This window comes from Ranitomeya variabilis, chromosome 2 (assembly GCF_051348905.1).
Source record: "Ranitomeya variabilis isolate aRanVar5 chromosome 2, aRanVar5.hap1, whole genome shotgun sequence".
In the NCBI taxonomy this organism is placed as follows: domain Eukaryota; kingdom Metazoa; phylum Chordata; class Amphibia; order Anura; family Dendrobatidae; genus Ranitomeya; species Ranitomeya variabilis.
The window spans coordinates 457,912,595-457,929,395 of record NC_135233.1 but is presented as its reverse complement, the minus strand read 5'-3'; the positions used below and the strand labels follow the sequence as shown (position 1 = coordinate 457,929,395).

The window sequence follows — 16,801 nt, the reverse complement described above, 5'->3', positions numbered from 1 at the left end:
AAAACTGTTTCCATGCAAAACCACTCTGCAGTGCCGAGCAAATGCCAACAGGAACAAAGCCACATGACTGAATTCTCAAGTGCAGGTTTTTTTTTTTAAGGGTAAGTTCACACAGGGCGTTTTTGCTGCGTTTTTTTATGCTAATTTTCAGCTGCTTTTTACAGTACCAGCAAAGCCTATGAGATTTCAGAAATCTCATGCACACACATTGGTTTTTTGTTTGATCAGTATTTTGTGCTTTGCTGCGTTTTTTGGACATAGAGCGTGTCACTTCTTTCAGCGTTTCTGCTGCGTTTTTTCACCCATTGACTTGAATGGGGGTTGAAAAACACGCAGCAAAAACGCAGGTATCATTATGTGCTGAAAATCCAAGGACATTAGCAAGGACAAAGAGAAAAGAAACGCACCAAAAACGCACCTAAACCTGCGTTTTTGACGCAGCTTCTTTCCTGCCAAGAAGATCAGGTTTTGCTGCAGAAAAAAAAAGCAACAAAAACGCCCTGTGTGAACTTACCCTTATATAGTTTTTGTATGATTAAAATGTTTCTAAAAACACAGTTAAAGTGTAATAATTTTTAAAGGGGTTGTCCAGGATTATTTTTTTTTATCTATGGGAATAAAAACAAGCAGGCAGGTAGTTGCTAACAGAGGTAACCACCTGCCTGTTCTACCTGGTGCTCAGAGAAGTCACTGTCCGCTCCTGCCGGCGATTCAGCTGCTCCACGACAACAGAGCAGCTCTTCTTCTTCTGCTCTGCCCTGTTGATTGAGCGTCACTGCTGATGTCATGCGGATTGACTGCTGGCTCTGCGCAGTTAGGCAGCGGGCAGTCGGCTGTAAATCAGCAAGATGTCAATAGAGCAGAGATGGAAGGAAACATAGGCAGAGAGAGACAGAGAAGCTTGCTGAGGCTTCTGGTGCACAGGGAAAAACTGCTAAAAATCATGTGATGGTCAGTATATTCATCTTGCTGAAATGTCACTGAAAGGGGATATCCAGGGCTGTTCAATTTTTATTCCTATGGGCCCAGCGCTGATCTCTGGCCACAGACCTCTCCTGCCAGCGATTCCGCTGACATCCCGTTGGCAGAGGAGCGGCTTGTCTCCCGCTCTGCTCTGTTGACGGGGCGTGACTGCCGACGTCATGCTGATTGACTGAAGGCCATTTGGCCAAATAGTGTGAGCCCATCAGCCAGGTGTTTGTATTCACCCATGCATTCAGAGATTAGCCAGAGGTAAGTGTTCACACTGGGCAGTTAGGTCAGGGACCCATCAGATTCATGAGATTACCTTGATGATGGTGGATGGGCTCAAACTATTTGGCCAAATTTTGTGGTAAACGTCTCATGTGTATTTTCCCTAAATTTCAAAAGCCATTTTGCTATTGCCACTTCATGTATTTCACATTGACATGCTCTAACACAATTGAGTGCAGCCACTTTCATATTTTGATATATAAGTGCGGAGAGCCAGCAGTCAATCAGCACGACATCGGCAGTGACGTCCCATCGACAGAGCAGAGCACAAGAAGAAGAGCTGCTCTGGTGATGAAGAGCAGCAGGAGCGGACAGTCCAAGCCCGCAGCGGGTAGAACAGGCAGCTGGTTACCTCTGTTAGCAACTGCCTGCCTATTTGTTTTGATTCCCAAAGCAAAAAATAAAATAATCCTGGACCACCCCTTTCACTGGTGTCGGTGGTTTGATGTCTGATGACATGTGACCCTGCTAGTCCGATGCTTGAGCTGATCGCTTCTGATGCTTGATCTGATCGCTTCTGATGCCTGAACTGATCACTTTTGAGCTGATCACTTCGATGCCTGAACTGATCACTTCCGATACGTGATCTGATCACTTAAGATACCTGATCTGATCGCTTAAGATGCTTGATCTGATCACTTTTGATTTGATTGCTTCCGATGCCTGAACTGATCACTTTTGATCTGATCACTTCCGATGCCTGAACTGATCACTTTTGGTCTGATCGCTTCCGATGTCCGATCTGATCACTTCCGAGCCTGAACTGATCACTTTTGATCTGATGGCTTCCGATGCCTGATCTGAACGTTTCTGATGCCTGATCTGATGGCTTCCGATGCCTGAACTGATCACTTTTGATCTGATCTCTTCCGATGCCTGATCTGATCACTTCCGATGCCTGAACTGATCACTTTTGATCTGATCGCTTCCAATCCCTGATCTGATCACTTCCGATGCCTGAACTGATCACTTCTGATGCCTGAACTGATCACTTTTGATCTGATCGCTTCCGATGCCTGATCTGATGGCTTCCAATGCCTGAACTGATCGCTTCTGATGCCCGATCTGATCATTTCCAATGCCTGAACTGATCACTTTGGATCTGATGGCATCCGATGCCTGATCTGATCACTTACGATGCCTGATCACTTCCGATGCCTGAACTGATCACTTTTGATCTGATCGCTTCCGATGCCGGACCTGATCGCTTCTGATGCCCGATCTGATCACTTCCGATGCCTGAACTGATCACTTTTGATCTATTCGGTTCTGATTTGTATGCCTGGCATCACAGTGAATGTATGATGTTGGGCCTAACTCCTCGGGAGAGGCGCGGGCAGCCGCCAGGTAATAGGCAGTCACAGGGCCACCGCCATGAGCCACTGATGTATAAACAGCTGCTGGATCAGGATCGGTCCCTCGTCTCTGCACAAAGTATACAAATCCCTCCTTCCTTTTTACCATTTCTTTTAAAGAAAACAACATAATTGAGTCCGCCACATCTGTAAAAGTTTTAACTATTAAAATACCATATATTTTTTTCCGCACCGAAAACAGCTTGAAATTTAAAATAAAATAAACGTTGTGGTTGTAAACTAAAAAAAAAATAAAAAAGTTTGGGGTCATGACATAAAGCAGACGTGGGAACAGAATCCTGAGGAAGAAACAGGAATAATATAAAAAAATAAATGAATTAAATATTTACTTTAACAAAAATCGAACAATAAAGCACAATTTAAAAAACAAAGAAAACAGGCAAATGTGAACGGATCCCGAAAACACGCACGCAGCGATAGTGAGTGACCCGTCACGGAGCCGTCACTGAGCCGCGGAGAGGGCGGGCCGTGTGGGCGTGTTCTAAGTGTTGCACTTGGAATGTGGGCGTCGCCTACTAAAGCGATGTCAATCGGATTAAAGGCGGGGCTATGTAGATTTGGAAGGCAGAGACGCGTTGTTATAGGCTAAGGGGCGTGTTTGAAGTGAAGGCGTGGTTTGTCTAGGTAAGGTGTGCAAAGAAGGGGGCGTGTCGTTCCAGAGTCCATGAAGCAGTCGGGAGAGGAGAAGGAGGGATCGCAGGAGGGGGGGTCCGCGGCCATGGGATCTGCCTGAGACAGACGGAGCCGGGGAGCCGGGAGAACATGGGCGCTCCGCTGGGGGCCGCGCTCCTGCTGTCCTGCTGCTTAGCCTCCGTCCAGGGTGAGCTCTCGTTACTTTCCTCCGCCATGTGTCCGGTGCCGGGAGAGTTGGGGGCGCCGCCGCCGCTGCAGCTGATGTGTGCGGGGAGCGGAGGAGGGGAGCTGTCTGCACAGGGCCATAAAAAGTAAACTATGCACAAGTCGGAGCCTGACTCCTCATCCCCCGTGGTGCAGAGCCGTGATAAACACGAGTGGGGGCGGCACGAGTGCAGCAAGGGTCCTGCAGGCATGCTGGGAGCAGTAGTGCCTGTCACGGGGAACTGCTGGGAGCAGTAGTGCCTGTCACGGGGAACTGCTGGGAGCAGTAGTGCCTGTCACGGGGAAATGCTGGGAGCAGTAGTGCCTGTCACGGGGAACTGCTGGGAGCAGTAGTGCCTGTCACGGGGAACTGCTGGGAGCAGTAGTGCCTGTCACGGGGAACTGCTGGGAGCAGTAGTGCCTGTCACGGGGAAATGCTGGGAGCAGTAGTGCCTGTCACGGGGAACTGCTGGGAGCAGTAGTGCCTGTCACGGGGAACTGCTGGGAGCAGTAGTGCCTGTCACGGGGAACTGCTGGGAGCAGTAGTGCCTGTCACGGGGAACTGCTGGGAGCAGTAGTGCCTGTCACGGGGAACTGCTGGGAGCAGTAGTGCCTGTCACGGGGAACTGCGGGGAGCAGTAGTGCCTGTCACGGGGAACTGCGGGGAGCAGTAGTGCCTGTCACGGGGAACTGCTGGGAGCAGTAGTGCCTGTCACGGGGAAATGCTGGGAGCAGTAGTGCCTGTCACGGGGAACTGCTGGGAGCAGTAGTGTCTGTCCCGGTATTCGCCTGTTATCCCCCGGCGGAGAGTTTTTAAGATTTTCCAGAATAAGTTTAAAATGTAAAAAAAAAAGTTTTTCAGTTCTGTTGTTGTTTTGTATAATTTGTAAATCTTCTCCCATAATAATCTGCAGATTCTCAGATTGTTTTTTTGTGATGTCAAAAGTTCTGTTGCTGCATTGAATAATCAGAGTGTACCCCATAGTGGATCATTACTCAACAAGAACCTGGCCCCCCTATAGACCGCTCCGGGGTGTACTCAGCGCTGTCTGGTGGCCCCTCTATAGACCGCTCCGGGGTGTCGTTAGCGCTGTGTGGTGGCCCCCCTATAGACTGCTCTGGGGTATACTCAGCGTTGTGTGGTGGCCCCTCTATAGACCGGTCTGGGGTGTACTCAGCACTGTGGTGGCCCCCCTATAGACTGCTCTGGGGTATACTCAGCGTTGTGTGGTGGCCCCTCTATAGACCGGTCTGGGGTGTACTCAGCGCTGTGGTGGCCCCCCTATAGACCGGTCCGGGGTGTACTTCGCGCTGTGTGGTGGCCCCCCTATAGACCGGTCCGGGGTATACTCAGCGTTGTGTGGTGGCCCCTCTATAGACCGGTCCGGGGTGTACTTAGCGTTGTGTGGTGGCCCCTCTATAGACCGGTCCGGGGTATACTCAGCGCTGTGTGGTGGCCCCTCTATAGACCGGTCCGGGGTGTACTTCGCGCTGTGTGGTGGCCCCTCTATAGACCGGTCCGGGGTGTACTTCGCGCTGCGTGGTGGCCCCTCTATAGACCGGTCCGGGGTGTACTCAGCGCTGTGTGGTGGCCCCTCTATAGACCGGTCCGGGGTGTACTTCGCGCTGTGTGGTGGCCCCTCTATAGACCGGTCCGGGGTGTACTTCGCGCTGTGTGGTGGCCCCCCTATAGACTGCTCTGGGGTATACTCAGCGTTGTGTGGTGGCCCCTCTATAGACCGGTCCGGGGTGTACTCAGCGCTGTGTGGTGGCCCCCCTATAGACCGGTCCGGGGTGTACTTCGCGCTGTGTGGTGGCCCCTCTATAGACCGGTCCGGGGTGTACTTCGCGCTGCGTGGTGGCCCCTCTATAGACCGGTCCGGGGTGTACTCAGCGCTGTGTGGTGGCCCCTCTATAGACCGGTCCGGGGTGTACTTCGCGCTGTGTGGTGGCCCCTCTATAGACCGGTCCGGGGTGTACTTCGCGCTGTGTGGTGGCCCCTCTATAGACCGGTCCGGGGTGTACTTCGCGCTGTGTGGTGGCCCCCCTATAGACCGGTCCGGGGTGTACTTAGCGTTGTGTGGTGGCCCCCCTATAGACCGGTCCGGGGTGTACTTAGCGCTGTGTGGTGGCCCCCCTATAGACCGGTCCGGGGTGTACTTAGCGCTGTGTGGTGGCCCCTCTATAGACCGGTCCGGGGTGTACTCTGCGTTGTGTTGTGGCCCCTCTATAGACCGGTCCGGGGTGTACTCAGCGCTGTGTGGTGGCCCCTCCATAAATCGGGCATCCAGACTTCTCGAGTAGTGAGGGACGCTGGCTACGCCGATGGTGGCTCCTGTAACTCACTGCCATTATTTATTCTTTTGTTGTTGTATTATTTTCTCTCCTTAGATAATATCACCCGATGTTGATTTTTTTTTTTTTTTTTTTTTTTTTTTAATATTTTCTATGTTTTTGTTCTCTTCCACGACTTCAGAATAGAGAAACATTTTGGAAGTTCTCTATTATTGATGGAAATACCGTACATTTCAGCAGAAAAGTTTATTTTCCCTTCTCTTTTTCCTTTTGCTTCTCTTTTTTTTTTTTTGCGCTTACACTCTCCTTCCCTAATGGGTCATATGCATTTTGTAGCGGGGTCCCCTGCTTGGAATCCCCCTTTACGAGCTACTTCATTGCCGCGTTTCTGAAAGGACTTCTTTCTAATGAATGTTTGCCAATTCTCAAAGTCTCGATATCGCACAAATGGCGCTTAGTTTTAGCAACCGGTGAGGCCGGGTATGATCTCTACTGATCTTGTGTGGTGCTAGAGTTCTAGTCCACTTCCTCTCTATAGAGACAATTTGCATATTTAATTTCCCAGAGGAGCATTCGTGGCCTATAAGTCTCCTTATTGTTGACATTTCAGGCTTGACTTGTCACTGTCCACAAGGAGAAACTTTACACCTTACACCCCAGTCCAAAGCCTCTCACCTAGCCAAATCATATCTCATACTTTGCACTGATGAGGGGCAACACCCCCAAACACTGTCTGCAAATTGAGATTTCGGTTTGGCTTTCATCCTTAATCATATTGCAAGGCTCGTTAAAGGGTCGATATTGACTTTTGACATATTTGACATAGAGCTTTAGTTGTCTTCCTTTCTGAAGAAGAATTTGCATATATCATTTTCCAGAGGAGCATGCATGGCTTATAAGTCTCCTCACTCTGGAGCGTGCCAAGCCAAGCCTGGCATGTCAAAGGGGAAAAACGTTAGTCATTAGATCTCTACTGATCAAACTGTCACAATGTTTGAATAAAAGTTGAATGTTCCGTCCCAGCTGTTCCCAACTGTATACATTGTGTCTGAAGCTATAGGGCTGCGCTGCTGATTTTGTACCTCTGTGATAAGTGAATGTGTTCACCTGGCGTATCCCCTGGGTCTGGGGAGCTGAGGAATGGTGGGACGTATTAGGACCATGGCTTCCATATGGTAGAACATCCTCTTGATTTCACCGGATTGTTGTGTTTTCCTGGTTTAAAATTTTTTTTCTGACCCTGTAACAAAAATTAAAATGAAAAACTGATCGCCTTATTTAAAATGTGGTGTGTGTATGTTCCCAGTCATTGTGAACCCCACCAAATTTGTATTGTACTTGCATAGTGATATGTAGTCTCTCAAAGTTTATGGGTTTTTGTATATAAAAGTTTGTCATCTGGGACTGACATTAAAACATCAAAAGTCGCAAAATTCCAAGCAGTTTTATGCCACAATTCTGGAGATAACGGCTTGTTTGATGAATCATGTGTGTTTTGTTTTCTGGCTACTAATGGGAAATTATTAAAAGCATTTGAAGGATTGCATTTTGTAGCTTTTTTTTTTTTTTTTTTTTTTCTTCAGGCTTTTTGTTTCAAAACCCAGCACGCACATGGCTTTTTTTCACAAACTTTTGTATATGCAGAAAGGAAAAGTAAAAAAAAAAATGCATATGGGAAGTGTCCAGATATGGGTTTTATTTACTATGTTTTTCTATGTTTTTCTCTAACTTTGCCCTTGTTGCTCTATAACTGCCATCGCTCTTTATTGCACCGATTTTCGATTGTGTAATATCCTGGGCACAGAGAACACGTTTACTGTCAGCTATAAACTTTCTCTTTCTTCCTATAATCAGATTGTTTTAATCAGTCATTTCAATTTCTGAAATGTTGGCAGTGTTTTAACTTTAATAGATCCTGTGAATAATTGTTTTTGTGAAATCCTTAGCCCATCACTTGCTCAAGAAATTAAGTACCTTGTAAAAAAAATTTCTGAGCTCCCCTGATTCTGCCATGCTTTTCCGTTTTGCATTGCGCCACTGCATTGCAGAGATATTCACATTTGTTTCTTCGGAAGTGCAGCATGTGAAATCTCTGCTTGTAGACCAACTGGCCATTTCTTCAGAGTCCTTTCTGAGGGGCGTGTACTTTCATCACAACCTCCCAAGCCGCTGCCAATCACGTTGCAGCAATTGATCTAGCAGTATAGCGGTCTCAGAGTCTGTGGTTGGAAGAATCTGGCAAGCGAAGGGTGAAAGTGTGCGCCTTTAGAGAAGACTCTGAAGAAATGCCCAGTTGATCTGCTAGCAGAGATTTCACATACTGTGGTCCAAAAGCAACAAATGTGAATATCTCTGCAATGGAGCGACACAGCGCAAAATGGAAAATAGCGGCAGAATCAGGGGAACTTAAGGATTTCTATAAGATATTTATGGTAAATAAAAAAATATTTAGCAAGTGACTTTTCTTTTGTCTTGTGTTGATCTGTTTGCACCAAATTGGCTCTTTTGGTTGATGAATTTTTTTGCACAATCATTTTACCCCTTTTCCTAAAATGCCTTACCGCCTACCAGCTCTCTCGGGGTTTCAGTTGCCGGTCATTTGAAGCTTCTTCCAGAGCGGGCGTGTTGTGTCATGAGTGTCGTTGTGCCCCCGCTGTAGCAGCAATGCACCCCAGCCTCTTGTATTAATTTCTTGGATTATAATCTTTCCATGGGAGCTGAGTAAGACGTCTGTCGGCTCCCAGAAGACTTCTTTATGTGTTTGAGGATCAGTAAAAGCTTTGGGTAAATCCTGTAAAAAACGTGTTTATGCCTTCTAATTAAAGTATTTAAAGTTCGGCAGCTAAATATTGTGACTAGAGCCGACTCAATAAATTGAAATAAAGAGGGAATTTATTGATAGGAGTTTTAGTTATTTAAATTGCAAAAAAACTTGCTTGTAATATAAGTCCATCTGATTCCATAGGTGGTCTTGTATAAAATGTGCTCGGTAAGCACCAAATACAATGCACTGATCCTGTAAGTGGCACATATGGATTATGGACCTATAGGCGCAGCATGTGCCACTGTATGGCGCTCTTCTGCAACACTGGATTCTGCCCCAGCCAATAACATAGTAATAATGCAGGCTACGGGTGTACAGATCCTTAGGCTATTTTCACACTTTACGTTTTTGCTGAGTTTTTTTATGCAAATGAAAAGCTGCTTTTTACAGTACTAGCAGAAGCTGTGAGATTTCAGAACTCTCATGCACACGTTTTTTGTTCTCTCAACCCCCCCCCCCCAACTAAATTGGAAAAGTCTTTTTTGCTTTTTTGAAAACTGCAGCATGTCAATTCTTTGTGTTTTTTCAGCACTTAGTCACCCATAGAAAGCAATCAGTAAGTGCAGAAACGCAGCAAATAAACGTTGCCATAAGTTTTTGCAGCGTTATTGGACAAAAAGCTGGTATGGCAGTATGTAAATCCAACATATTTTGGGTTAAACTTAAAATCATAAGATGTTAGTACGGTTTAATTAAATTAGTTATGTTAAAATAAACAAAGCCTGACCAACTCGATGCCCAACCAACATGTGAAAGTAAACTGTGCCCTACCAACTCAGTGCCCTACCAACATGTGAAAGAACTCCATTCCCTACCAACTCAGTGCCCTACCAATGTCTTAAGTTAAAATGTACCTGACCTACTCAATGCCCTGCTAGTGTCTTAAAATAAATTATGCCTGGCCTACTGAATGCCCTAACAATGTCTTAAGGTAAATTGGACCTGACCTAATAGTACTCAATGCACTACCAACTCAATACCCTGCCAAAATGTGAAAGTAAACTGTGCCTGACCTAGTCAATGCCCTGCCAGTGTCTTAAGGTAAATTGTACCAGACCTAGTCAATGGCTTACCAATGTGTTAGGTAAACTATTCCTGACTCCCCCTGCTGTTTTTACATTTGCAATTGTGTACTTTTTCTGGACTCATATGAACTTTTTTGTTCATAAGTCACTATTTTTTTCGCACACAAAAATCTTTTTCCACTAAATAATTTAATCAAATTGCCCTTTTTTTTCTCCAAAATGTTTTTCAATTTAACATATGTCTTGCATTGGTGGCCTGACAACTTACATTGCAAAAACAGTTGTTTAATCATCATCATCATCATGAGTTTAGCCTTGCCCAAAAACTATGTTAATAAAAATCCAGTGATCCTTCATTTTAGGATATTAATTGCTTCTGGAGCGACCATTGTAATATAGTAGCTTGGGATCAAAACTAGGGGAAAAATGAGAAGTCGCCCCAAAATAACAAAAATGAAAGATTAAAGAAATAAATCCAAATTAAAGCAAAGTCCTCGCGCATAAAAAATTTGTGAATGGCACATGGAGTACCTGAAAATAAATTGAGGCTCTCAGGACGTGTACTACTGCATTGTGCTGTCAGGAGGGACGGTCAATGCATATTCTTCAGTACTACAAGGTGTTGTGTGGTTTATTTTTATTTTTTTCCACATTTTCTTTTTCAATGTAAAGTCATTGGGAGAAACAACTTTTGAAAGTTTGATTATTTCCGGTTGCAGAGAGTAGATCTCCCAAAAAAAAGTGTATTTTACCAAGAATATGCTCCGGCTGGATTTTGGCATTGCATGTTGAACATGATTTCAAATTGCTTTGTCCCAGGAAAGACCTGAAAATACTGTAATTTGAGGCAGTTCTAATGGGACCCCGTGTATGTAGATCCTGAGCAAGGTCCCTCGCTAGGCCTGATGTTGGCAGCAATTGGGGTGGCTTCTCCAGTTTCACTAGTGGCCCGTTTGCAGTTTCACAGCGTGATTGAGTTTCTCAGAAAGCATCTGGACAGGGGGGGGGGGGAGACGTTGTTGTCAGTCTATTTCGGATAGAAGTTCACAGTTCTGTTTCTGACAGATGGACTCTCCTCGTGTGTGAGAACATTTGCTCCTGTACTGTCTTTGCCAAAATAACTTTTATTAGAGGGGTTTCCCTGTTACCTAGAACTGACTTGTCCAAATGTATCCAAAACTGCAGTAAAGGTGTGAAATGATGTAAAAATAACCCCCCCAAAAAAAGTAACTTGCCGGAGAGAGTGGCCAAAAGAAACTTCAACTTGCTGTAAGATTGTAGGTGGGGAGGGATCTTGCCACTCCAGCTTTTTACTATTCCGTTGTTCAACCTTTGGCTGCAGCAGTCAAGCAATCGGTGACTTTCACTGCCTCAATCTGTCTGTCTAGGCATGAATGAAACTAAAGAGCAACGTCCTATGTCATTTGTAGTCAATTTGGGACATAACCACTGCTGCCATGTTGTCACTCCTTGATCTGATTTTCTCATACATGGAGACATAAGTAAAAAAATAAAATAAAAATAATCTCCACCTTCTCCTTTCTGACACTGTCAAAATCGGACCCCGCTCGAATGTCAGAGTGCAGCCAGATTTTATTTTTTTTATTTTATAATATATATTTTTTTTATACCCACGGACACAGACTTCCATTTCCGATTTTGATCCGACCCTCAGATCAAAATTGGACATGCCTCTGCAATTTTCCGAGGGTCAAAAATCACGGACATGTGAATGACACCAAAGACTATCACAAAAAAGCAGATGTGTCAATATGGCCTAACGGAGCAAACATTTTTGGTAGCGGAATTACACCAAAGACTATCACAAAAAAGCAGATGTGTCAATATGGCCTAACGGGGCAAACATTTTTGGTAGCGGAATCCCTGTTCCTAATATTTAGTAAGAATTCCACAGAACCAAACTTTTCCTTTATAAAACCTAAAATAAGTGATATTTTCCTGTATTCATATCGTGCTCAGTGAGATATTAAATATCCAGACATTAGCGGAAAAAAATGAAATAATCTAATCTCCATAAGCTTCTCAGGAGGCTGCTCTCCGAAGACTTGCAGATCCTGAATAACAAATGTTCGGAATTCTGCGTATTACAATGCTCCGACTGTTCTGAAATCCATATGTGTTTTTAAGTTCTCCGGCCTCTTGGCAGACGGAGGGGTTGAGCAGGGGGGAGTGTGTCTTGGAGCTGTATCGTTGGCAGTGCCCATGGGAATGTCTGCTGTCAGTCCCCTTTTCTTGAAATGAATTTTACGTTTTTGCAAATGGCAAACAATAGTCGTCTACATAAACTTTACTCCACTGCTGGAGAGAGTGGCCAAAATAAACTCCCGACTAGCTGTAAGACTGGGGGGGGGGAAGGGATCTCGTCTTCTGAATCCCAGCGGAGGGAGTGTTCTTCTGAAAAGAAGGAGCTTTGAAATTGGAGGAAACATAATCTCCATAAACAAAGGGTAAAAATGATCGGCCTCAAGTGATTATTCTCTGAGAATCGGGACGTAGGTGAAAATTGTTCAGTGGTTACACAAACCCTGACACAGGAGACCCGTCCTCCTCCGTGGGCTGGCCCTGTACACGCCGGTGTGTGAGCTACAAAGGTGGCTCTTTATTTCTAAGCCATTGTTTAGTTGTACAGTATCCGGCGTCCCGCGCGGCTCAGCCGTGTAATTGCCCAAATTGGATCCTGATTGCACAAAGCAAAAGTTGAATTTCGGGGGTCGTCCAACATCTGGTAGAAGTTTTGAAATATTTTTTTACTTCCTTAAATATTACTCTTAAGGGATAACCTGCTGATTGAGGGGGAGCTCCAACCCCAGGACCCCTCGCTATCCTAGAATCCAGATCCGCTACTGCACATGCTCAGTCTCTCCTCCAATCATTGATCCCGGTTCATCAAAGCTTTCACACCAGAATTCTTTAGTGACTTTTGCTGTTTTCACGTTGGCTTCTCCCAGCTTTGCCGAAATGGGTGGAGCTGGCGCTGCAGTCAGTCGCTGGCCTCAGTGCTGTACATGCTCGTGCCCACTGCAGCCAATCGCTCGCCTCAGTGCTGATGTTCTGTACATGCATGTGCCTGCTGCAGCCAATCACTGACTTCAGTGCTGACGTTCTGTACATGCATGTGCCCGCTTCAGCCAGTCGCTGACATCCGTAATGTGCTGTACATGCACATGCATGTGCCTGCTGCAGCCAATCGCTGGCCTCAGTGCTGATGTGTTGTACATGCATGTGCCTGCTGCAGCCAATCGCTCACCTCATTGCTGTACATGCACATGCCCACTGCAGCCAATCGCGGATCTTCGTTATGTGCTTACTGCAGCCAATCATTGACCTCAGTGCTAATGTGCTGTACATGCACTTGCCTGCTGCAGCCAATCATTAGCCTCAGTGATATGTTGTACATGCACATGCTCGCTGCAGCCTGTCGCTGATCTACATGATGGTTGCACATGCCCACTGCAGCCAATCACTGACCTCAGACTACCAATAAAGAACCATGAAGGCACTGGATCCAAAATGTACCAAATATAAAAAACATACTTTATTAACACATTTGTTAAAAACAGCACATGACATGTAACACAATAAATATAATATAACAATGAGCCAATACAGGGTCACCACAGAAACTACAGACTGATACAACCCCCTTTGTATCTGCACCCGGTATTGTAAGAGATCATAGGTCCTCTATCATAACAGGCACCCTAACTAAGCTGCTGGGAGTGTAACATACTAAAACATCTAGCCACCAAATCCGGATACTGTGATCCATAAATAGTTGTAGCTATGCAAAAAACAGCTAGTAATGGTGATTACCTGTAGTCATCATGAACTGGGGATAGGGGGGGGTCGACCAAACTGAGCGCACCTCGACGCGCGTTTCACTGCAAAGGCAGCTTCGTCAGATGTTTTAGTATGTTACACTCCCAGCAGCTTAGTTAGGGTGCCTGTTATGATAGAGGACCTATGATCTCTTACAATACCGGGTGCAGATACAAAGGGGGTTGTATCAGTCTGTAGTTTCTGTGGTGACCCTGTATTGGCTCATTGTTATATTATATTTATTGTGTTACATGTCATGTGCTGTTTTTAACAAATGTGTTAATAAAGTATGTTTTTTATATTTGGTACATTTTGGATCCAGTGCCTTCATGGTTTTTTATTGGTAGTTTCATGTTCATCTATGAAGGGATCCCGTTATAGGGGATGAGGAAATCATAATTGTTTAATCACTGACCTCAGGGCTGATGCCTGCCTATACAGCTATATTATTACTGTAGGACCAGTCACCAGTGGGCACTTCTGGAGCTGCAGGGGTTAAACAGTAACTTATTTTTCTTTCTTTTTAATACCCATGAATAGCAGACAACCTTAAGAAGCAATAAAAATCTGCGACTATTTGGATAAATATGGAAGTGGCGTAGGCATCTGTATTGGATGGAAGGGCGCAGAAACTCTGCTTAGTCCGAATTTATTTATTTATTTTTTATACCCCTTGGATTCTTTTATAAACAGAAGGAACCATTAAAATACTTCCACAAATAGAAAAGGAATCCCAAAGTATTTGAACTATTTTCTCGGGCAGCCAGTGTTTGCCGTACATCACCCCGGGGCTTGTTTTCTTTCAGCTGGGGCCACCCAGTGTCCAGACAAGCCCTCTAATTAGTGGAGATGTAGTCCTGTGCCAGCGATGTGACCTGTTTACGCAGGGCTGCCTCCTGTGTGTGTCATAGGGAAGGTGGGCGACGGACCCTGCGCAGGAGCACGGTTATAGCTTCTGTGGTCATTATGTGGTTTATAGTCCAAGGAAATCTCCGAGTATCATCTGATCAAATACCATGTAATGTGTGAGACCATAGGGGCTGCCGGCTGCACGGTGCCGTTGTTTATTTTTTAATTTGTATTTTTTTTTCATATTTTTATTTTTTTTATGTGTGCTATACATCAGATAGCAGGGAAAGGGAAAAATAAAAACTGTTAGGTCGGTTTCATACATTTTGTTTTGCAGTTTGTATTTAAAGGGTTAGTCCAGCTTTAGGGTACAAATCTGTGGTCACTCTGTGACTGTGTGCTGTCGGCATTCTCCGGTGTTGGGCGCAAATGTGATTTGCATACTTCAGTCCACATTCACACTAGACTTGTCCGGCCTCGCACAATTTGCTTGCATTGAGTGAGACCTCACACGTCTAGTCGGCATGTGTGCAAATAACATACCCGGTGCTGGAGAATCCACATAGCCCACACTGTGAGGATTCACAAGGCTGCAGTCACTCTAAGGCTGGACAACCCCTTTAACGTCGATGCACAGACTTGCCACCGAACGCTGCACGTGGCTGATGAATTCAGGACTGTCAGTGCCGCAAAACATTAATAGTGACATCGGCTCTAGTCTACAGTACAGGCCCAAAGTTTGGACACACCTTCTCATTTAAAGATTTTTCTGTATTTTCATGACTATGAAAATTGTACATTCACACTAAAAGCATCAAAACTATGAATTAACACATGTGGAATTATATACTTAACAAAAAAGTGTGAAACAACTGAAATTATGTCTTATATTCTAGGTTCTTCAAAGTAGCCACCTTTTGCTTTGATGAATGCTTTGCACACTCTTGGCATTCTCTTGATGAGCTTCAAGAGGTAGTCACCGGGACTGGTTTTCCAACAATCTTGAAGGAGTTCCCAGAGATGCTTAGCACTTGTGGGCCCTTTTGCCTTCACTCTGCAGTCCAGCTCACCCCAAACCATCTCGATTGGGTTCAGGTCTGGTGACTGTGGGGGCCAGGTCATCTGGCATAGCACCCCATCACTCTCCTTCTTGGTCAAATAGCCCTTACACAGCCTGGAGGTGTGTTTGGGGTCATTGTCCTGTTGAAAAATAAATGATGGTCCAACTAAACGCAAGCCGGATGGAATAGCATGCCGCTGCAAGATGCTGTGGTAGCCATGCTGGTTCAGTATGCCTTCAATTTTGAATAAATCCCCAACAGTGTCACCAGCAAAGCACCCCCACACTATCACACCTCCCCCTCCATGCTTCACGGTGGGAACCAGGCATGTAGAGTCCATCCATTCACCTTTTCTGCATCGTACAAAGACATGGTGGTTGGAACCAAAGATCTCAAATTTGGTCTCATCACACCAAAGCACAGATTTCCACTGGTCTAATGTCCATTCCTTGTGTTCTTTAGCCCAAACAAGTCTCTTCTGCTTGTTGCCTGTCCTTATCAGTGGTTTCCTAGCAGCTATTTTACCATGAAGGCCTGCTGCACAAAGTCTCCTCTTAACAGTTGTTGTAGAGATGTGTCTGCTGCTAGAACTCTGTGTGGCATTGACCTGGTCTCTAATCTGAGCTGCTGTTAACCTGCAATTTCTAAAGGCTGGTGACTCGGATAAACTTATTCTCAGAAGCAGAGATGACTCTTGGTCTTCCTTTCCTGGGGCGGTCCTCATGTGAGCCAGTTTCTTTGTAGCGCTTGATGGTTTTTGCCACTGCACTTAGGGACACTTTCAAAGTTTTCCCAATTTTTTGGACTGACTGACCTTCATTTCTTAAAGTAATGATGGCCACTCGTTGTTCTTTATTTAGCTGCTTTTTTCTTACCATAATACAAATTCTAACAGTCTATTCAGTAGGACTATCAGCTGTGTACCCACCAGACTTCTGCACAACACAACTGATGGTCCCAACCTCATTTATAAGGAAAGAAATCCCACTTATTAAACCTGACAGGGCACAGCTGTGAAGTGAAAACCATTCCCGGTGACTACCTCTTGAAGCTCATCAAGAGAATGCCAAGAGTGTGCAAAGCAGTCAGCAAAGCAAAACGTGGCTACTTTGAAGAACCTAGAATATAAGACCTAATTTCAGTTGTTTCTCACCTTTTTGTTAAGTATATAATTCCACATGTGTTAACTAATAGTTTTGATGCCTTCAGTGTGAACGTACAATTTTCATAGTAATGAAAATACAGAAAAATCTTTAAATGAGATGGTGTGTCCAAACTTTTGGTCTGTACTGTATGTTCACACAAAGTTATGTGAATTTTTTTTTTTTTTTCCCCTGATTAAGTAGAATGCCTGGGGCCAAAAAAAAGTGCAATCCGGTCCAAACAAGGCAAACCAAAATCTGCACAGGAAAAAAAACAACAACTCGTCAAACTGCAAAA

General features: G+C 45.0%; 1 protein-coding gene across 1 annotated transcript in view; it reads left to right on the top strand.

Moving 5' to 3' along the window:
- Positions 1-3,291: 3,291 nt before the first annotated feature.
- LRP5 (LDL receptor related protein 5) overlaps positions 3,292-16,801 on the top strand; it is a 128,383-nt gene continuing 114,873 nt past the window's right edge. The window contains exon 1 of the mRNA XM_077287388.1: positions 3,292-3,450. Within this exon, the coding sequence (XP_077143503.1) occupies positions 3,393-3,450 (58 nt within the window). The 5' untranslated portion in view covers positions 3,292-3,392. The remainder of the gene's footprint in view (positions 3,451-16,801) is intronic.